The 22817-nt window shown below is 40.8% G+C and overlaps 1 protein-coding gene across 1 annotated transcript in view; it reads right to left on the bottom strand.

Annotated features, from left to right (window-relative positions):
- Positions 1–243: 243 nt before the first annotated feature.
- Positions 244–22817, bottom strand: part of LOC105472619 (SH3 domain binding glutamate rich protein) — a 58436-nt gene continuing 35862 nt past the window's right edge. Inside the window, 5 exon segments of the mRNA XM_011726043.2 lie at positions 244–659; positions 3299–3437; positions 5605–5634; positions 14844–14936; positions 16249–16323. Coding sequence (XP_011724345.2) covers positions 3333–3437; positions 5605–5634; positions 14844–14936; positions 16249–16323 — 303 coding nt within the window. The 3' untranslated portion in view covers positions 244–659; positions 3299–3332.

Here is a 22817-nt window from a genome sequence, read left to right as displayed (position 1 = left end):
TACAGTTAGATAACGCTTCAAAGATGATGTGCACAGCGTGTAATAAAAAAAAAAAATACGACATAATGAGACAATCAGTGCAATTTGAAAACACGGACCAAATAATCACTGCAATAAAAGACATCGATCCCAACGCAGACAGAAAAGTGCTGCTGAAGATTTAGACTTGGCAACACACAGACAGAGTTCAGGCATATGCAAGCAGGGACTATAAATAATGAAATGATGCTCCCTGGGACAAGATATTTTTCTATTAATCTTTATTTATATGATGGTTCTCTGGAAAGCATTTCATTTTCAAACCTATTTCTGAGATAAGTAGCATAAGGCGCATCTGAAGAAATACTATCGCTGTATCACAGAGAACTTCCATGCCTTGAAATTTTTTTCAGAGTATTATTAATAAGATGGTCTAGCTATGCAGAGCAAAAAAGAAAAAAAATCTTCAAAAGCTAAGACTGTTAGGCACATGAAGGTATGCATAAACTGTCTTCACATTTAATTTCGTATGATTCGGGAGATACATCCATGTACATCTAACCAGGACAGGCAGCACAAGTCCTCAGTGAACCCCGGGTGTGCCAGCTTCAAGCCAAAGTATTCCGTTGAGTTTGGTTTGTGGAGAGACATTTGAAATGTTGCTTCATAGCTTCCATTTTCTAAAAGAAAAGGCAAATATTAGGGAAAGACTGTTAGAGAAAGACACAGAATGTTTACCACAATCTTCATCACTTAACACACAATAAAGGAAAGTGTTGCCTTTTATTCTATAAACCACTAGTCATCATTTGCTCCCCACTGAAAGGAAATTCCTCTCACAGAAAACCAAGCTAGAGTTATATCCTTTCTCTGCACAAACATATATCAAACACCATAAGGAAGTCAACATCTCCAATTTTAATTTCCCACTGTGTTTTCACGGAAAATAGGTTGAACTGACAGGTTGGTCCTAGAGGGGGAGCTCTAAATGGTTCATGGCTACACCAGAGGAAGGTATTAAGTGGCCACCTTTTGGGAGGTAGAAACCAGTCTCATATTGGACATTATTTGCCCTGGGACTCAAACATCAATTTAGATTCTAGGTCAGATGTGGTGGCTCACGCCTGTAATTCCAACACTTTGGGAGGCCAAGGTGGGCAGATCACTTGAGCCTAAGAGTTCGAGACCAGCCTGGGCAACATGGCGAAATCCCATCTCTACAAAAAATACAAAAATTAGCCAGGCACAGTGGTGCGTGCCTGTAATCCTAGCTACTCAAGAGGCTGAGGTGGGAGGATCACCTGAGACCAGGGAGGTCAAAGCTGCAGTGAGCCATGATCTTACCACTGCACTCCAGCCTGAGTGACAGAGTGTGACCCTGTCCAAAAAAAAACCGATTGACTCCAACTCCAACTATGGGAAATGAGAATTCTTTCATAGTTCCATTCATTGCCTTGTTCTGTCTAAAATAGTCTTTTCAAATAAAATGCATGGATAATCTATGAGTTATGGATGGGTTTGTTTTTGGAAGCCAAATAGTTTGCAGAATACCTGACTGCATCATCATGTCGCATTTTAAAGGTTATTGACTCCCTTCGGGAGTCCGTGGCTGGGATTTAGGGTGCTGCCTGGTTTACTCCTTCACTGTCAGGCATTTTGACCTCACAACAGACTATTAGGGACTGGATTCCAAACTAGAACCCATCAGAGAAACAGGCAGAATGTGCTAGCCACAACTGTAACTTGCCTTTTTTCCTTTCTTTTTTGGAAATGGCCTATAAAGAAGCCATCTGTCTACATTAAAGATTCTCTCTCGGCTGTGCCATTTCACATCCAATATTTCTTTATAATTATCACATTAAAACTGCACAATTTTTAAAAAACTTTCCAAGTTGAGTGAACAGACATGGATTTAAACAGGACCAACGAGTCTGTTACTGTGAGTTTTGCTTTGTTTTGTTTTGTTTCTGGTATGATAATAAATATCATATTTTCATTTTCTACCATTCTTCAGGTAGAATATCTTAAGCTTGCCAGTTTTCTTTTTTTAAAAATGAGTCCCAACCCACTCCTTGGAAATGGAATTGTAACCAAGTGGCAAGCAGAGGGCCTTAAAGTAGAAGTCTGTGGGTCCAAAGCATGAAAGAAACTCCCTGGAGAGACATCAAATCGTGGGCTAGATTCACTTTCTCATTCAAGCAAATGAATGACAAAACCTTTATGGTCCAATAACAAACTGTGATGGCCACTCTCACTAGCTCCAAGATGCTCTAAAAATAGATTAAGTGTTTTTTATATTAGCTTTTTATTTATAAGTCTATTAAGCAGGGACATCCCTACTATTCAAATTGAACCCCCAGATTAACTAGACACAGAGCACTGATTGGTGTGTTTACAAACCTTGAGCTAGACACAGTGCTGATTGGTGCATTTACAATCCTCTAGCTGGACATAAAAGTTCTCCAAGTCTTCCCCAGATTAACTAGACACAGAGCTCTGATGGGTGTGTTCACAAACCTTGAGCTAGACATAGGGTGCTGAACGGTGTATTTACAATCCTTTAGCTCTAAGACATAAAGGTTCTCCAAGTCCCCCACCCGACTCAGGAGCCCAGCTGACTTCACCTAGTGGATCCCACACCAGGGGCCAAAGGCGGAGCTGCCTGCCAGTCCCACGCTGTGCACTGCAGTACTCAGCCCTTGGGCAGCTGATGGGACCAGGCGCCACGGAGTGGGGGGCGGCGCTCGTCCCGGAGGCTTGGGCTGCACAGGAGCCCACGGCGGGGGCGGGGGCGGGGGCGGGGGCGGGGGCGGGGGCGGGGGCAGCTCGGGCATGGCTGGCTGCAGGTCCCGAGCCCTGCCCCGTGGGGAGGAAGCTAAGGACCCGCGAGAATTCCAGCATAGTGCCGGCTGGCACGGGTGCTAAACCCCCCACTGCCCGGGGCAGCGGTGCCGGCTGGCCACTCCGAGTGCGGGGGCCCGCCAAGCCCACGCCCACCCGGAACTCGCGCTGGTCCGCGAGCGCCGCGGTGCAGCCCGGGTTCCCACCCGCCCTTGCCTCTCCCTCCACACCTCCAGGCAAGCGAAAGGGAGCCGGCTCTGGCCTCGGCCAGCCCAGAGAGGGGCTCCCACAGTGCAGTGGCAGGCTGAAGGGCTCCTAAAGCGCTGCCAGAGTGTACTCCGAGGCCGAGGCCGAGGCAGCGCCGAGAGTGAGGGCTGCTAGCACGTTGTCACTTCTCACTATTACTAAGCAAAATGTGCTGCAGATAGCATACAATACAGTAACTAGCAGCTTTTCCACCCCAGAATCCTGTAGCTACCTGGAGAGGTGGAAGAAATGACGCATGAAAAGGCCTAGGAATCTTCCTCTTCTCCAGGCTCCTCTTCTCCTTCTGCAGCTTCCTCCTCCTCCTCCTCCTCGGCTTCCCCTTCCGCACCCTCCGTAGTTGTTAACTCCGTCTTATTTTCACAAAAATTACGTTAGTATTAAGGAGCGTAAGGGCCAAGGATACAGTGAGAAAAAAACTGTAAAAGGCTGGACTAGAGGTCAGAGCCTCCCACACCCCACCACACAACACACAAATACACATACCACACATGCCACACAAACACATGCCACACACATACCCCATACACATACCACCCAAACACACACCACAGAAACACACATGACACAGCACACACACCCCCACACACACCACCCACACATCCACACACACCACATACATACCACACACGCACACACCAGACCACACACACCACACACATCACATACCACACACACATACACGTATATGTCACACATACACCACACATACATCCCCTCCACACCACACATATACACCAAACCACACACATCACACACATACCACACACCAAACACACCACACACCATATATACACCACACACAAATACACATATATCACACATACACCACACCACACATACATACACACACACAAAAAAAAATCCTTCTAAACACAGACTCCTCAATTTGGAATGGTGCTTTAGAATGATACGCTAATTCTAACAGGTTTTATAATCTCTCTTAAGCGTACAGTCTCCACTCATATTAACAAACCATTCTCAGCAAATAACCTTTACTAATTCAGAAGGTGTATATATATAGTTAGAAGAATAAAATACAAAAAGAATCAGCAAATCGAATTTTGTCAGAAAGGATAAGCTGTTAAATGCACAAGTTGGTTATATTTTCTTGTAACAAGCTAATTTCTTCAAGCAAAATTTATCAGCAACCTACATATATAATCTGGAATTTCTTCCAAATTAACAGCATGTTTTTTATCTTATTTTTAAAAATCTATTTTGAAGCTGGCCTAGCAAGAGAGAAACAAAAGAAATAATTATTGGAAAGATATACATAATGAGAAATCATGGTGTAGAATATACTAGAAACAATCTTTGGGTCTAAGAAGAGGGGTTGGTTTGATATATTAACATTTAAAATAATGAAGCAGATCTATACTTAATACTTCCCCAAATACAGGCACATTCCATGAAAAAAAGGAGACTACAAGAGTATTCATCAAAAATTGATGGGGGGTGTGTGTGTGTGTGTGTGTATAGCTAGAGTGGTTATGTGTGGGTAATGAGGGTTAAAAGCTATGTTCATTTTCCTCTTCTATCTGCATTTTTTAAATTTTCTATAAAGATCATGAATTTTGTCATTTCAAAAGTTAACAAAAGTTACTTTGGGGGCATTTCTTTTGACATTTGGGACTCTCTTTAATGTTGATGACCTTGTGCTGAAATATCTAGACAATACATGTAACTTAGTAAATTATTCTCCCTACCCTTGTGTTCACAATTTTAAATTAATTCTCTAGCATTTTAAAGTGATTAATCCAGGCCCAGTGCGGTGACTCACGCCTGTAATTCCAGCACTTTGGGAGGCCGAGGCAGATGGATCACTTGGGGTCAGGAGTTCAAGACCAGCCTGGCCAACATGGTGAAACCCCATCTCTACTAAAAATACAAAAATTAGCCAGGTGTGGTGGCACGTGCCTGTAATTCCACCTACTCAGAAGGCTGAGACAGGTGAATCACTTGAACCCAGGAGGCGGAGGTAGGAGTGAGCTGAGATCACACCACTGTACTCCAGCCTGGACGACAGAGTGAGACCCTGTCTCAAAAAAACAAAAACAAACAAAACACAACAACAAGAAAATAAAGTGATTAATGCAAAGATGTTCAAAAACATCAACAATAAGTAGGAATCCCTCCCTCAATGAAAACACCACTAACCACCATGCAGGATTCCTAAACCCAGTGCATTCAACAGCGTGGAAAAGGACGAGGAGCAGGCATCTCCAGCCAGTGCCCTGGCCTGGCCTGACATCAGTGAGAAACCACAGAAGATACCTTCACCCAAGGGGGCTCAGAACAGGGTCAAGAGCCGAGCCCTGTTTCTCTCTCCACCTTCCTCAGACAAACTGATCTCCAACTTACTTTCCTTCTCAGCAGGTTAAAGGAGGATTTTCTGGGTGTGTGGGTTGCATCACTCTCTTATGTCATTAAGAACGTGCCTAAAGCTGCAATCCTCCCACCTAAAAGATGTTTTTATTAAGCAGATTAAGCACAGCTGTTGAAGATGGTCAACTGTACCTCTTCTGTGGCTGTCTCTCCTTCTTCTTCCTTATATCCATAAATCAAAATTAAAGAAAAAAACATAATTCAAGTAAGCTTAAAGTCAAATCTGAAAATCAAGCAAACTATAATAAAAAACAAGCTAATCAAAATGAATAACATATTAGTTTATCCATAAAATAAGTAAATAGCAAAGATATGATAGCTGGGTGATCCCTACTTCTTTCATACCTTATATTTCAAGCTCTTAAAATAATTGTGAGATTAAAGACAGTTTCCCATCACTTGAACTCTTGAGAAAATGTAATTAATTATTAATGCTGCTTAGTAATACATTTAATTCTATTTCTAAAGCATACCAAAGATTTATAGCGCTATCTAGTGAAATTCAGAACATATGCAAGTAATTTAAAAATTTGAACAAAAATGTCTTTTCTGACTTTATGCCCTTATAACTATGTCTTTATTTCAGTTTTGAACAAATTAATAAAAGTAGGTCAAAAACCTTTCCTCTATGAGAACAAAATGATAACATTTCCGAATCACATAGTATTTTAAATACTGATTTCTGGGTAAAGAAAGAAACTTGCAAGGTAAGAGTGGGTGGGGTCACCCAAGGCTCCAATAGTCTCTATTGTGCAAAGCAACAGCCCACTGGAATTTGTTTCCCCCAGACCAAAGCAAGAGAACCAGGTTACGGTTCCTAAAAATGCCTCTAAGAAGAAAACAAAAGCTTTTCCATCCCTTCCCAGAATGGTCCCATAAACCTCCCTGGAGCCAGAGTGCCACAATTGCTTTAATTAAAGAGAGAGATGAGGTTCTTAAGAGCAGTCCCTAAAAATTCCTAATGCCTTTCAACTCAGGCAGTGAGCTCAGGGAATCATCGACAGGGGGCACTGAAAGAGATCTTGCAGTCACATACATTCTCTACCCAGCACCATGTTTATACAGATGAGGACACTGAGGCCGCACAGGGAAGTCATTTGCCAAAGTCAAAGGTCACAGGACAAGGAGTCAACACAATCAGGACTCACTACAAGTCTACTGATTCCTAATGAAGTGTCCTTCTTACACTACCAGGCAGCTTCTCAAGATTAATAATGGAAAAATCAAAATCACAGAAGGTGGCAGAGTGCAATAGCTCATGCCTGTAATCCCAGCTCTTCGGAAGGCCGAGATGGGAGGATAACTTGAAGCCAGGAGTTCAAGACCAGCCTGGGCAACATAGCAAGACCCTCCTCACCCCATCTCTATAAAACATGTTAAAAATTAGCCAGGCATCCAGAGGCAGAGGCGGGAGGATCACTTGAGCCCAGGAGTTTGAGGCTGCTGTGAGCTATGATTGTGCCACTGCACTCCAGCCTGGGTGACAAAATAAGACCCTGTTCATAAAATAAAATTTTTAAAATCACAGAAGGTAGGCTGGGCACAGTGGCTCGTGCCTGTAATCCCAGCACTTTGGGAAGCCGAGGCAGGCAGATCACCTGAGATCTGGAGTTTGAGACCAGCCTGACCAACATGGAGAAACCCCATCTCTACTAAAAATACAAAATTAGCTGGGCATGGTGGCACATGCCTATAATCTCAGCTACTCGCGAGGCTGAGGCAGGAGAATCGCCTGAACCCAGGAGGCAGAGGTTGGGGTGAGTCAAGATTGCACCACTGCACTTTAGCCTGAGCAACAAGAGCAAAACTCTGTCTAAAATAAATAAATATCACAGAAGGCAAGTTATAGAGGATCTAACACACTCCCACATCTCCTGGCCCAACCTCATGTTTTTAGCCATATCCAGAATAATACCTTCATAGTTCTGAGACTGCCACTGAACCTGAAAGCCTGACAGTGCCGGCCAGGTCTGAGTCAGTCCAAGAGGACTTTTTCAGCACTGGGAATCTTCAAACTAACCTTTACGTTAAACGCCACTGGTGACACCCCAAGTTTTGGTGCTCAAATAATGTGCAGAAGAGTCTGGCAGTTGCTGCAAAATCCAGGTGTTGCTTTCACAGTGGTGTGTTGATTGTGCCTCTTTAATCCTGCCTAATCCTGCCCATGTCCCACCCCTCCTCTGCCATGACTGCCATCTTTGCTCAGTGGGTTGCTGAAGGAAGATCCTAAAGAGTGATTATCACCTCCTCTTTTCTTTCTCATCTCCAATCTGTGCTCCAGACTGCAGCCAGAGAGATCGTTCCAAAAAGCACCCAACCTTACTGTGCTACCCTCATCTTTAGAAACTTCCATCTCCTCAAGATACTCTACCCTCCTGATATGGTTTGGCTGTGTCTCCACCTAAATCTCACCTTGAATTGCAATAACCCCCACGTGTCAAGGGTGGGGCCAGGTAGAGGTAACTGAATCATGGCGGCGGTTCCCCCATACTGTTCTTGTGGTAGTAAGTCTCACAAGACCTGACGGTTTTGTAAATGGGAGTTCCCCTGCACAAGCCCTCTTGTTTGCCACCATGTAAGACATGGCTTTGTTTCTCCTTAGCCTTCTGCCATGATTGTGAGGCCTCCCCAGCCATGTGGAACTGTGAGTCCATTAAACCTCTTTCCTTTATAAATTACCCAGTCTTGGGTATTTCTTTATTAGCAGCGTGAGAACAGACTAATACACCTCCTTAGAAGAGTGAAAAGGCTGTTTGGCTCTGCGTACCCCTCTGGCCTCATCCCTTACCACTCTACTTCAGCCATCCTGAGTCACATGCAATTTTCTCACATTGGCCACACCTTCCAGGATATGCTCAAAACATTTCCAAGGAGACTTTCCTAACCCACAAGGTTGAGTTAAGGACCTTCTCACTTGTTCCCATAATCATTATTTACTTACCTGTCTCCCTCACTAGTCTACGTGTTTGGGGGCATACCCTGTGTCTTATTCATTTTTGGATCTCTGGGAACTGTCTGGCCCCTCCAGGCCACTGTCTGGAACCAACAGGCAAGCTCAATAAATATATGTTAGGGATTGGATAGAGGAACACATGAAATCTATTAGTAACTCTTTAGATCTCAAAGAACTTTAATTTTCTTCTTCACATAGGATCAGAATAAAATTCATTATATGTACCATAGAATTATTGAGTTTTACGTTCTTCTGAATCCAATTATTTTTATTAATTATATTCAGCTGAAACAAATGAATTAACCAGATACACACTATTAAAAATAAGGTCAACCCGAGTTAATGGGTGCAGCACACCAACATGGCACATGTATACAGATGTAACAGACCTGCACGTTGTACACATGTACCATAGAACTTAAAGTATAATAAAAAATATATAAATAAAATAAGGTCAACCATAGAGCTGGCCTGGAGGGCAGTAAGAAGTCTTACAGGAATGTAAGTCTCAACTTTTATAGTTAGCTAGCAACAACCATGGAGGAACCTAGCACTCTTTTTTTTTTTTTTTTTTTTTGAGATGAAGTTTTGCTCTCATTGACCAGAATGGAGTACAGTGGCACGATCTCAGCTCACTGCAACCTCTGCCTCCTGGGTTCAAGCGACTCTCCTGCCTCAGCCTCCCGAGTAGCTGGGATTACAGGTACCCGCCACCAAGCCTGGCTAATTTTTTGTATTTTTAGTAGAGACAGGGTTTCACCGTGTTGGCCACACTGGTTTCAAACTCCTGACCTTCAGCTGATTCACCCGCTTCGGCCTCCAAAAGTGGTGAGAATACAGGTGTGAGATACCAGATCTGGCCCCTAGCATTCTTTATCAATATTTGAATTGACCTTAATATCTTAAAAGATATGTTAAGCAGGGAAAGTGACTGCTCAGAGAATGCATAAAAATACTTAGCCTCAAAAGGATAAGTAAGCTTGGAAGAACTTTGGATATTATCATCACAAGCTCCCCCAGAACATAAGCTCTGTGGGAGCGGTGACTCTGTCATTTTCATTGCTCCCTCCACAGTCCCTGGAATCCTGCCTGGCATGTGGCAGCACTCAATCTGTCCATAAGGTGTTGAATGGCTGCATTTATGTAATGCTACTCCAGCTCAGCTTCAAATCCCCCACAGAATGAGGTGGGATATATTAGTTTTAAAAATAATGGCTGGGTGTGGTGGCATATGCCTGTAAACCCAACACTTTAGGAGGCCAAGGAAGGAGGATCACTTGAGGCCAGGAGTTTGACACCAGCCTGGTCAACAGAGCAAGACCCCATCTCTACAAAAACTGTAAAACTTAGCTGGGTGGGGTGGCCTGTGCCTATAGTCCCAGCTACTCGGGAGGCTGACATGGAAGAATCACTCGAGCCCAGTATGATTATGCCACTGCACTCCAGCCTGGGTGACAGAATGAGACTTTGTCTCTAAAAAAATAAATAAATAAAAATAATAATAAGCTTCCAACCTTGGTTTACAGAATTATAAAATACTGGAATTAGGCAGATCCTTAAAAGTCATCTTTGTAAAACTGAATTGACTTTCATGGTTGGCAAGTAATTATATGCACAAAAGCATTTTTTAAGATAATTATAATCACCCAGTCAATTAAGCCAGGATCTCACATAATCATCATTTGAGGAAGCACACACCTTAAAGTAATTTCACCTTGTTTTTCAGAGAAAGCCAGAAGAGAGAAACCTCACAAGTGGGAAGTCTTAGAACCTTCCACAGCAGCTATTTTTGTTGGAAACTTGGCCAGAAAAGCAGACTGCAGAGGTGGCGAGTGGCCAGAACTAAGGACAGGTGTCAGTGGTGGTGAGTGCCAGGCAATGTTCAGTGGGAACAGGTGGCAGGCGTGGGAGATAGTGAAGGGCTAGCCCAGCGTGTCCTACAAGGGAAGCCAGCCTCAGAGCGGCTGGAAATGAGAGGACAGAGGGAGAGTCCTCTCGAGCTTCAGGCACCCCAGGAACCCAGCCTGAGACCCGTGACTCCTCCCACAAACCTACATCAATGTTTGTCCCCTGAAACTTTTCTCAAGACTGCTATTGGAGGATGCCAAGAGGGGTGGTTACAGACCATAATCATATTGTCTGTCAAGCAAGGGCCTCATGACTTTCAGATCAGATGACGGGACTGACAAAGCACACCATTTTAAATAATTGTACGTTGATCAAAAAAAGAAACTAAACCTGCACAAGGTACAATGTTTCCAGCATTTTCTAAAGCTCTCGTGATGTCCCAGTCTGCAATTTGTTTCTTACAGAATGCCCAGAAGCTGAGCTGACCTTCTGTTTTCCTCCTTTACTCCTGAGGCGATGGTTCCTTAGCCCCTCACCCTCCCTGGGTCATCAGGCCAGGCCCCATGAGTTCCCCTATTTCTTCAAGTTACACTAAGATCTTCCTAGGCATGAAGTCATGGTCTTTTCAGTGTTCACCCTTCTGACCTCCCAAGTCCTCCTGCCTCAAGCCATTATCAAGGAGAGAATTTACATCTTGGCATCTTGCATTTAAGAACCCTGGAGGTTGAGGAGGTGGTCAGGGGAAGTCCACATTATTAAAGAAGATAATAGTTTTTGTTTACATTTCTGTTGTTTTTTTAAATCAATGTCAAACATTAGGAAAATATTCCTCTCCATTAAATGGAATTGTATGAGTGCCTACAAGTGTGTGTCGAGTGTGCATGTTTCATAGCAGAGATCAGATGAGCCTGTCCCTGACTTAGCCACTTGCCTCGTTTATCACTCAGCTGAACATTGCCAGGTTCCGGAGAAAGGTTTTTTGCTTGTTCTGTGTTTTTACTGCACACATTACAATTGTTTTCAACACATAAATGAAGGCAGGTTTTAAAAAAAAAAAAGGTAAAAACTTGATATGGTTTGTCATCTAGTTAACAGAAATGCACCAATGCATCGCATTTCTGGTTTCATTATTGTATTAAGGCTAGATAAGATGTCACCATTTGGGGAAGTTGGGTGAAGGGCACACAAGACTCTATTATTTTTGAAACTTCCTGTGAGTCTATAGTTTTATCAGAATAAAATGTTTAAAACTATTTCTATTCCTTCTCCTAATAAGCATGGCTGAAAGCCAGGATATGAATTGTGACTTGCTCTTTCTGCTCCACAAAGCTGAGGGGGTGGAGGGGTCAGAGTAAGAGTTATTTTCTCTTTCCACACACCACCTATTTGTTCTGGCTTTCCACCCCCAAGGAAGAAAGTACAGGCCCTGGTTTTCACAACCCTAGGCTAATGGGGTGATAAAGCTAGGCGGTACCTGAAGACAAAACAAAACAAAAAAGAGCTTGGAATTGGCAAGATGGAGGTGGCCAGACTGAGGAGGAAAAAAGGATTTTCCAGGAGGGGTACTGCCCAGGCCCTGCTCGCACACAGAAACAGAGCCGGGGACCACTCGCACATTTAAGTAACACAAGGCACTCTGCACAGGCAGCAGCGTCCATGGTCAGAAGGCCAGCCACTGTGAAAAGCTAGTCTGTGTCCAGCCAGAGCAGAGGGTCTGGCCCGTGCCAAGGGACAGACAGCAGAAACACCACCATAGACAAATATCCAGCACCCAATCCCTGCCCGGTCACCATTAACGACCCCGGGATGGCTGTGAGACCCTCAGGAGGACAAAAACACCCCACCCAGCTGGAAGCTCCTGCCAGCCATGAGGTGGGCACACGGAGCTGATAGAGGACTGTAAGGAAATAAAGGAAGCTGATATTCCTTGCCCGGGAGTCTTAGGAACCAAGTGTGGGCCCACGAATATTCTAAACTTTATATCCACTGCAGCGTGTTGGTTAAGGAGGGAAGCCCAGGGAAGCGCCTCTGTTTTATCCACAGTGAGCCAAGAGGAGCAAAAAGAAATCGCCTCAAGATGGTTTCAACAGAGCTAGGCATTTTAAAGCCTTGGATTTACCAGAGGTGTCATACCTACATGAAACTACTAGGATATGTCTCATACTTTCAATGTTCAAAACACACACAGCTCTCCCTTGTCTTTCCGATTCCCTATCAGCCTGTCTATGACTGGGGTGCCCTGGGAGGAGAGATGCCCTTACAAAAAGACCGTGATGTCCTCCCATCTCAGCTTTTTTTTTTTTTTTTCTTTTTGAGACAGGGTCTGACTCTATTGCCCAGACTGGAGTACAGTGGCACGATCTCAGCTCACTACAACTGCTGCCTCCCGGGTTCAAGTGATCCTCCCATCACAGCTTCCCAAATAGCTAAGATTACAGGCATGCGCCATCACACCAGGCTAATTTTTGTATTTTTAGTAGAGACGGGGTTTTACCATGTTGGCCAGGCTGGTCTCAGACTCTTGACCTCAAGTGATCTGCCCACCTCTGCCTTCCAAAGTGCAGGGATTATAGGCGTGAGCCACGTGCCTGGCCCCATCGCAGCTTTTAACAACAAACCAAAGACCGTCAAAACAAGCCAGCAAGTTCTTGAAGCACAACATGCAAAGCATTCTAAATATATAAGCAGTGTTTGTCTCCTTCTTAAATTTTAAAGTTCAGCCTATTTTCATATATATTCATAAGGGTTAATCATGTTTTTACAACATTTCTCATCTGTTTACTGACAATCACAGAGGGTTTTTCTAATTTAATTGAATTAAAGTAAATCAAAGAGCATGTGTTGGTTTTCAAACCGGAAAAAGTCAGAACCTGTCTTTCTGTAGGATAAATAGTATTAAAGAGTTGAAAAGCGAATTTGATAATATGATGTTAGCAATATATTCATCTAAAATAAAAATATTTTTCACTTGCGGTCATTTCTTCACCATGGCCCACACAAAAATAACAAAAAAAATGTTTTTTTTAATTCCTATCAGGATTCACAAGGTTATAACTGACTTTGTCAAAGGCTCACAATTTTAAAAAGTAGTAGCAAAGAGAACGTAAAAGCTGGGTGATTCATCACTTCATAGAACTAACCCAGCCCAGTGGCTGAGAAGCTGAAGCAATGCCCACCCTGGCTGCAGGGGGCAGGATCTGATTATAAACATGCTACCTCCCTGCTGGTCTCACGGGAGAAAGGGGCTGGGGTGTAATGCTTTTCATCCTTGTCTCTATGTCTTAAAAGAAGCAAACTCAACTTCAAAGTATTCATCAATATGACTGTAAGGGTGCATTAGGCAACTCATGAAAAGTTCAAATTGTGAAACAGATTTTTTTTTTTAATTACAAGATAATGAAATTGTCACTATATTTAATTTTTAAAGTATTGTTTCTGAATTACATAGGCTGACATGAAACACCATCTAACTTCTAGGTCAAGATTGAAGATTTTGTCTTTCTTTAAAACAAAAACTTCAGAGTTGTAATATCAACTTTTGAAATAGCAGTCTACTTCAAATATAAGTCTAAATATCGGGAATTTCCTTCCCTAGCCCCTCCGATTTTAAATTCTTTAAGGTAAAGACAAATCGATGCCCAGCCCCACACCCCTTTTTCCATAGTGTGGGTGTGGGTTTCAGCCCCTTTCTAGCCACATTTTATCTGGTGAATGAGGGTCCAGCTCTCATAAAAGCTCCCACACCTCTCCCAGAATAAATAAATTAGCAAACCATCAGGGTTTGAAAATAGTCTTTGCTACAACTGACCCAGTGGAGAAGGCCTCTGAGATTCTCCTCCAAAGAGGCCCAGACCAATGCCTGCACCCCATTCCCAGCCCCACCAGGCTCCTTCCTTGGCACCTGGCTTCCCAGCATGTTTTCAGAACTCCTTGAAGAAGTAGCCCTTCCCATCCCCCATTATCTCAGCTTGGCACTCACAGAAGCACAGTGTTCCCCAACATTGCCCACTCCTTATCCTGCTGCTCCTGCATGGGAACCCCTTTAGAATTAATCATGTGACTTCACCAGGATCTGCTATTTCCCTGATTGAACTTAACTGAGTGTCAGTTTCCCTCCCCAAGGAGTCCTTTTGATCCTCAAGTTCCTGTTGTCTTCCCCCAGATATACTGAACCCCCTTAGCTCTGTTTCCCCACTGGGCAGGGCTCCTGGGTGGGTGTAAGCTAGGAGTCTGTCATTAATCACGACTAAGCAGAAAGGGCCCTTGTTTATAAAGAGCATGCACCTAACCCAGCCATAACAACACCACAACAAATTCTCCAAGCCTTGTCTAACCAGCTCCCTCCAGGCCCAGGTTCAGGCTCCTTCATCTTCCCTTTAGCCCTCTCTGCACCAGGACCCCAGTGCTTAACACATCAGTAGAAATTACCTGCTTCCTCCCCAGCTAAACTCACAGCTACTCACTCTCCTTCTGATTGCTTTGCCCAGAGTCAAGTTGTACAAGCCCTATAAAAGTCTCTATTGAACAGCAGAGAATCCAGTCAAACTGATGTGAAAAAGTGAACACTCACATTCTTCTCCTGGGCTTCAGGGAGGTTGCCTGCATCTTCATTGCCCTCTTTTTGTGCCTCAGTTTCTCCACCTTCTTCAGCCTTCTCTGATCCCTGGTCATAAAGGAAACCCAGGATATGAGCTCCAAAAAACAAAACAACAACAACAAAAAAAAAAAACCAGGCCACATATGCTGTGGCTTTCTTATTTAGACACACAGTATATAAATGAAGCAAACATAGACTGCCCACTCATTAGGTCACTTAGCAACCAGAGCATAGGATCTCCAAACCCCAAAATGCCAACTGGGATAAGTCAAAGATACAACCTATGTGTGTTGCAGGGTAACAAACTGCCTAAGTGAGGAGTTTCAATTCACCCACTTCAGGCTGATGAGGAGAGATTCAAAGAATTCTATCTTCACACAGTGTTTTCTATTGCTTGTATGGAAGGAGGCTTATAATTTTATAGATTAAAAATTAAGAAGATAGATAAGGTAGAAAGATAAAGTAGACAGGTAAACATACATAGATGGATAAATGGATGGATGCATGGACAGATGGATGGATGGATGGATGGATGGATGGATGGATGGATGGATGGATGGATAATGTACAGAGACAGATAGATAGACAGACGGAGGAATGGATGTATGGACAAACATGGGTAGGTAGGCAGGCAGGCATACAGACACAGATAGATAGATAGATAGATAGATAGATAGATAGATAGATAGATAGATAGATAGATAGATAGATATAAAAATAGATAGATAGATAGATAGATAGAAATAAAAATAGATAGATAGATAGATAGATAGATAGATAGATAGATAGATAGATAGATAGATAAATAGATAGATGGATGGATGGATGATAATATGGTTAGGCTTTGTGTCCCCACTCAAATCTCATCTTGAATTATAATCCCCATAATGGTAATAATCCCCACAGGTCAAGAGAGAGACCAGATGGAAGTAATTGAATCATGGGGCGGTTTCCCCCATGCTGTCCTCGTGATCGTGAGTGAGTTCTCACGAGATCTGATGGTTTCATAAGGGGTTCTTCCCTCTTTGTTCAGCACTTCTCCTTCCTGCTGCCTTGTGAAGAAGGTGCCTTGCTTCCCCTTCACCTTCCTCCATGATGGTAAGTTTCCTGAGGCTTCCCCAGCCATGCTGATCTGTGAGTCAATTAAACCTCTTTCCTTTATAAACTACCCAGTCTTGGGCAGTTCTTTATGGCAGTATGAAAACAGACTAATATGGATGGATAGATACAGACAATAGATGATTGATTAGATAGATGAATAGATAATAGACTGATGGGTGGATGGATAGAGAGAGAGAGAGAGAGAGAGAGATTAGGACGAAGTAGACATTCTGAGGAAGCTAGCATGGGGACGATGGCTCGAGACACCAGTGCTTACCTCTGTGGTGCTCGGTGCCTCTCCCACTACATCGCCATTGGGAAGGGACGATGCTTCCTCGGGTGATTTTGTCACCTGCATTATGTAAAGTGAGAGTGTTTGAGAATTTTCTTAAGGACAACAGCTTGCATTTCACTGTCTTAACTATTCAAACTATATTTGTCTTCATCCTTAATCTTATCTTCACTAAGTAGGTAGGGCAGTCATTACCACCCACACTTCAGAGACAGGAAAATAAAGGCAGAAAATGTCACACTGTGGGTTAGGGGAAGGACTAAGTCTACACCTCCTCCCTGATGCTCTTTCAACTTACAAAATGGGTTCCAGCCTTTTAAAATATCAGGTTGTTTTTATTACAGAGGCACTGCAAGTTCGTGGGTGCAAATTAAGCCACACACACACCCTCCAATCCCACCCTCCTGTGATAATCAGTATTAAAAATGTGATAGGGTACCTCTGCATCCTAATACATAAGGCTATTTTAGGGGGGAATTGATTGTCATTTTTCTTTTATTTTTGTGATTTTGAAACAGAAATGGGAACACAGTTTGCATGACTTCATTTTTAGCTCAATGTACCATGGACATTTGTCCAACTTAATTCATATGATCGATCCTATTGAATCATTATTTTTAATATATGCTTCATATTAAATATATAATAATTTATGCATACATTCTCCAGTCAATGGGTGTTCTGAATGTTTGTATGTTTCTTCCACTACAAATAACACTATACTAAACTGAATAAAATGGTGAGGTTATTCTTACTAGTTTTCAAAAAGGTGGCAGCAATTCATATCCCCACAGTGATACATAAATGTCTCCTTCTCCTTTATCCTCATAACCAGCGAAGATGATTGTTATCTCTAATGTTTACCAATATGTTGAGGAGAAAATAGAATTTCATTTTTTGTTTCATTTATACATTTATCATTATTGGAAATAAGGGCATATTTTTAATAAATTTTTAGCTATTTCTATTTCCTCTTCAAATAATTATCTTTATATGTTTTGCCCATTTTATTTGATTTTTTCTTTCTGTAGACATTGCAGTGAATGCATTGCTCATTTTTACTTCAGTTGTTTGTTCTTTACTATCAATTTTTAGAGTATCTTTCTATATTAAAAATTTTAACCCTTTGTCATGTTACAAATGTTTTTCTCCAGTCTATAGTTTTTACAGATTTTGTTGTATTTTTTTTTTAGTTTTTAGTCTTTTTATGGGCAAATTTATCTAACTTTTATTCTCTAAAATATCCTTCTATTACTTTATATTGTTATTAATATCTAGAGCTTTAATCCATCTGGAATTTAATTTAGTATATGATGTAAAGTCAATGTCTACATTTGTTTTCTGCCAGATAGATGGGAAATTTTGCCTATATTATATATAAACCATCATTTCCCATTAAATCCAGATTATATATTTGTCATTTATTATAATATATACATAAATTTATGTTTCTACACTATCCTACATATAAATACTGATACAATGAAAATAAAAATTAAAATATTTTATATACACGTATATAAATAAAAATATATTTCTCAGATATACATATAAATATATACTGCTTTTATCATTGTAGCTTATAGGACATATTTTAATATTTGGAAAGTCAAGTTGTTACACAAAGTCTGTTTCAAAATTTTCTTGGCTCCTCTCAGACAATTATTATTCCAAAGACATTTTAAGATAATGTTTCTTTAGTTCCAAAAATTAAAAAATAGGATTTTGCTTGAAATAGCACTAAACATTTATTAATTTGGAAAATGTTCATTCCTTGTTGTTAAGTCATTCTATCCAGGGACATTGAAGGTTTATTTCTTCAGTATTTGTTAGTGTCCTTCAGAATAAAATTAAATTATGTTCTTCATAGAGGACCTGTATGTCTCTTGATAAATTCGTTCCTAAACATTTTACAGATTTTTATCACTACCATGAATGGGATATTTTTCCTTCTTACATTTTAACTTACTATTTATAATTATTAATGTAAACAAAACCTACAAATTTTTGTATATTCTTCTTTCATCAAGAAACTTAATAAACCATCTTACCAATTCTAATACATTTCACTAGAGTTTTAAAGATTTTTAGGCATGTGACTATATCATATGCAAATAAATATAATTTTTTTTTTTCTTTGAGACGGAGTCTCGCTCTGTCACCCAGGCTGGAGTGCAGTGGCCGGACCTCAGCTCACTGCAAGCTCCGCCTCCTGGGTTTACGCCATTTCTCCTGCCTCAGCCTCCCGAGTAGCTGGGACTACAGGTGCCCGCCACCTCGCCCAGCTAGTTTTTTGTATTTTTTAGTAGAGACGGGGTTTCACCATGTTAGCCAGGATGGTCTCGATCTCCTGACCTCGTGATCCGCCCGTCTCGGCCTCCCAAAGTGCTGGGATTACAGGCTTGAGCCACCGCGCCTGGCCAAGATAATTTTTAAATTTTATCTATGTCTTGTATACATAAGACTTATTACATTATTACAATAACTACAGCTCCTAAAACAATGTTAAGTAATATGGTGATAACAAGTATGCCTATCTTGCTTCTCATTTTAATAGAAATGCTTCAGTATTGCATGGTTCATTATATTTATAATTACCTCTGATAAATGTATTTTACATTTTAAGTTGTTTCCTTCTACTTATATTTTAATCGATTCTTAACTAGAAATATCTGATAAATTATATCAAATATCTTCTTGGCACTTATAGGTGCAATCATATGGTTTTTCTCCATTAATCACTTCATGTAATGAATTATGGCAACTGAATACATTCTGTTTGATGATGAATTATCTTTAATTCACTTCCGAATATATTTTGCTAGTATTTTATTTAGACTTTTGAGAAGGGGCATGGTGGCTTACATCTGTAATCCCAACACTTTGGAGGCCTAGGTGGGAGGATCACTTGAGGCCAAGAGTTCAAGACCAACCAGGACAACATAGCAAGATCCTTTCTCTACAAAAAAAAAATTTATTAGCAAGGCATGGTGATGTATGCCCATAGTACCAGCTACTTGGGAGGCTAAGACAAGAGGATTGCTTGAGCCCAGGAGTCTGAGGTTGCAGTGAGCCATGATTATGCCACTGCACTCCCAACTGGGTGACAGAGCAAGATCCTTACTCAAAAAAAAAAAAAAAACAACCAGAGACTTTTACCCTCTGATTCACAACTGAGATTGATCTTAGTACAACTGAAAGTATCCTAAGTAATAGGATAGCTGCTACTAGAAACATAGAGTTTGCTGTTTGGGTCCAACAAAGTAAATGCCTGCTGAAACAAACACAATAGACAATGTTTTTCAGGAAAATGTAAAAATACAGAATCTCCACAACACAAGACTCACTATGTTCAAGATACCATCCAAAATACTTAACATACAAGGAACCAGGAAAATGTTACTCATTCTCAGGAGAAAAAACAACCAGTGAAGACCAACACAGAAAAGACGTGGATGCTGGAATTTGCAGACAAGGCTTTTAAAGCAGCTATTAAAACTATGCTTAAAGATGTAAAGGCAAACATGCTTGTAATGAATGAAACAACTGACATTCTCAATAGAAAAATAGAAATTATAAAAATCAAACAAGTGTAACATTTCAGAATTGAAAAATACAATATATGAAATAAAGAATTTACTAGACTGGATGTAGAATGAAAATGACAAAGACAAAAATAAGTGAACTTAAATCAGTAGAAATTATCCAATATGAAGATCAAAGAAAAACAAGACTGAAAAATATTTTAAGCCTTAGGGAAATGTGGAATAACAACAAAAGATTTAACATATATGTAGAGTGCCAGAAGGGGAAATGAAAACAAATGGAGCAGAAATAATATTTGAAAATATAATGGTTGAAAATTTTCTATATTTGGTAAATGATACAGATTCAAGACTCTCAGAAAACCCCAATAATAATAAGTACACCAAAGAAATCATAGGTAGGCATATCATAATCAAATGGCTGAAGACCAAAGATAAAATGAAAATCTTAAAAGCACCCAGAGAAAAATGATACACTACCTATAGGAAACAAGATTTCAAATTATTTTCATGTCTCATCAGAAACTATGGAGATCAGAAGACAGAAGGGAAAAAAACAGATCCAAGGTGTTGAAAGGAAAAAAAAAAAAAACCTGTCAACTAAGAATTTTATATCCAGTGAAATATCATTCAAGAATGAAAGCAAAGTAAAGACACTTCGGACAAAAGAAAACTAAAGAACTTATTGCCAGCAGACCTGCACTACGAAACAATGCTAAATGACTAAAGGAAGTTCTTTGGGCTGAAAGAAAATGGCACCAGATGGAAACTTCACTCTTCAAAAGGCATCAGAAATTTAAAAGTCTGGGTAAGCACAAAAGATTACCCCCTACTAAAAAAAAAGAAGAAGAAGGAGACTGTTCAATGGGAACATTACATAGTAGAGTTAATAGTATATGGAAACGTGATACACAGGATAGTATAGCATAAAGTATGGGAAACAGTCAATGGATGCATATGATGGCAATATTTCTGCATATTACCTGAAAGTGTTATAACATTAAGTCTAAGTAGACTGTGAGATATTAAGAATATATATAAGCCGGGCACGGTGGCTCAAGCCTGTAATCCCAGCACTTTGGGAGGCCGAGACGGGCGGATCATGAGGTCAGGAGATCGAGACCATCCTGGCTAACACGGTGAAACCCCGTCTCTACTAAAAAATACAAAAAACTAGCCGGGCGAGGTGGCGGGCGCCTGTAGTCCCAGCTACTTGGGAGGCTGAGGCAGGAGAATGGCGTAAACCCAGGAGGTGGAGCTTGCAGTGAGCAGAGATCCGGCCACTGCACTCCAGCCTGGGTGACAGAGCGAGACTCCGTCTCAAAAAAAAAAAAAAAAAAAAAAAAGAATATATATTAAACACCTAGAAAACCCTAAAGACTTCTCCAAAAAGCTCTTAGAACTAATAAAAGAATTCAGCAAAGTTCCCAGATATGAAATTAATGTACACAAATCAGTAGCTCTCCTATACACCAACAGTGACCAAGTGAGAATCAAATCAAGATCTCAACTACTTTTACAATAGCTGTAAAAAAATAAAATACTTAGGAATATACCTAACCAAGGAGGTGAAAGACCTCTACAAGGAAAATTACAAAACTGCTGAAAGAAATCATCGATGACACAAACAAATGGAAATACATCCCATGCTCACAAATGGGTAGAATCAATATTATGAAAATGACCATACTGCCAAATGCAAGCTATAAATTCAATGCAGTTCCCATCAAAATACCACCATCATTCTTCACAGAGCTAGAAAAAACAATCCTAAAGTTCACATGGAACCATAAAAGAGCCCACATAGCCAAAGCAAGACTAAGCAAAAAGAACAAATGTGGAGGCATCATGTTACCTGATTTCAAACTACAGTATAAGGCCACAGTCACCAAAACAGCATGGTACTGGTATAAAAATAGGCACACAGACCAATGAAACAGAATAGAGAACCCAGAAATAAACCCAAATACTTACAGCCAATTATCTTTGGCAAAGCAAACAAAAACATAAAGTGAGGAAAGGACACCCTATTCAACAAATGGTGCTGGGATAACTGGCAGGCCACATGTCGGAGAATGAAACTGGATCCTCATCTCTCACTTTATACAAATATCAACTCAAGATGAATCATAGACTTAAATCTAAGACCTGAAACTATAAAAATTCTAGAAGATAACATCAGAAAAACCCTTGTAGACATTGACTTAGGCAAGGATTTCATGACCAAGAACCCAAAAGCAAATGCAATAAAAACAAAGATAAATAGCTGGGACTTAATTAAACTAAAGAGCTTTTGCACAGCAAAAGGAACAGTCAGCATAGTAAACAGACAACCCACAGAATGGGAGAAAATATTAACAATCTATACATCTGACAAAGGACCAATATCCAGTATCTACAATGAACTCAAACAAATTACCAAGAAAAAAAAATCCCATCAATAAGTGGGCTAAGGACATGAATAGACAATTCTCAAAAGAAGATGTACAAATGGCCAACAAGCATATGCAAAAATGCTCAACATCACTAATGATCAGGGAACACCTCCACCCCTATTTAGACCTGCAGGTGCTGCCCCATGACCCCAACCAAAGCCCATGCAAACCAAAACCACAATGTGATACCACCTTACTCCTGCAAGAATGGCCATAATCAAAAATCCAAAAATAATAGATGTTGGTGTAGATGTAGTGAACAGGGAACACTTCTACACTGCTGGTGGGAATGTAAACTAGTACAGCCACTTTGGAAAACAGTATGGCTATTTCTTAAAGAACTAAAAGTAGAACTACCATTTGATCCAGAAATGTCACTACTGGGTACCTACCCAGAGGAAAAGAAGTCATTATACAAAAAAGATATTTGTGCACACATTTATAGCAGCACAATGAGCAATTGCCAAAATATGGAAGCAACCCAAATGCCCACCAATGAGTGGATAAAGAAACTGTGGTATACATACATACATATATATATATATATATGTTTTATATATATATATATATATAT

Source organism: Macaca nemestrina, chromosome 4, assembly GCF_043159975.1.
Source record: "Macaca nemestrina isolate mMacNem1 chromosome 4, mMacNem.hap1, whole genome shotgun sequence".
In the NCBI taxonomy this organism is placed as follows: domain Eukaryota; kingdom Metazoa; phylum Chordata; class Mammalia; order Primates; family Cercopithecidae; genus Macaca; species Macaca nemestrina.
This window is presented reverse-complemented; position numbering and strand designations above follow the sequence as displayed.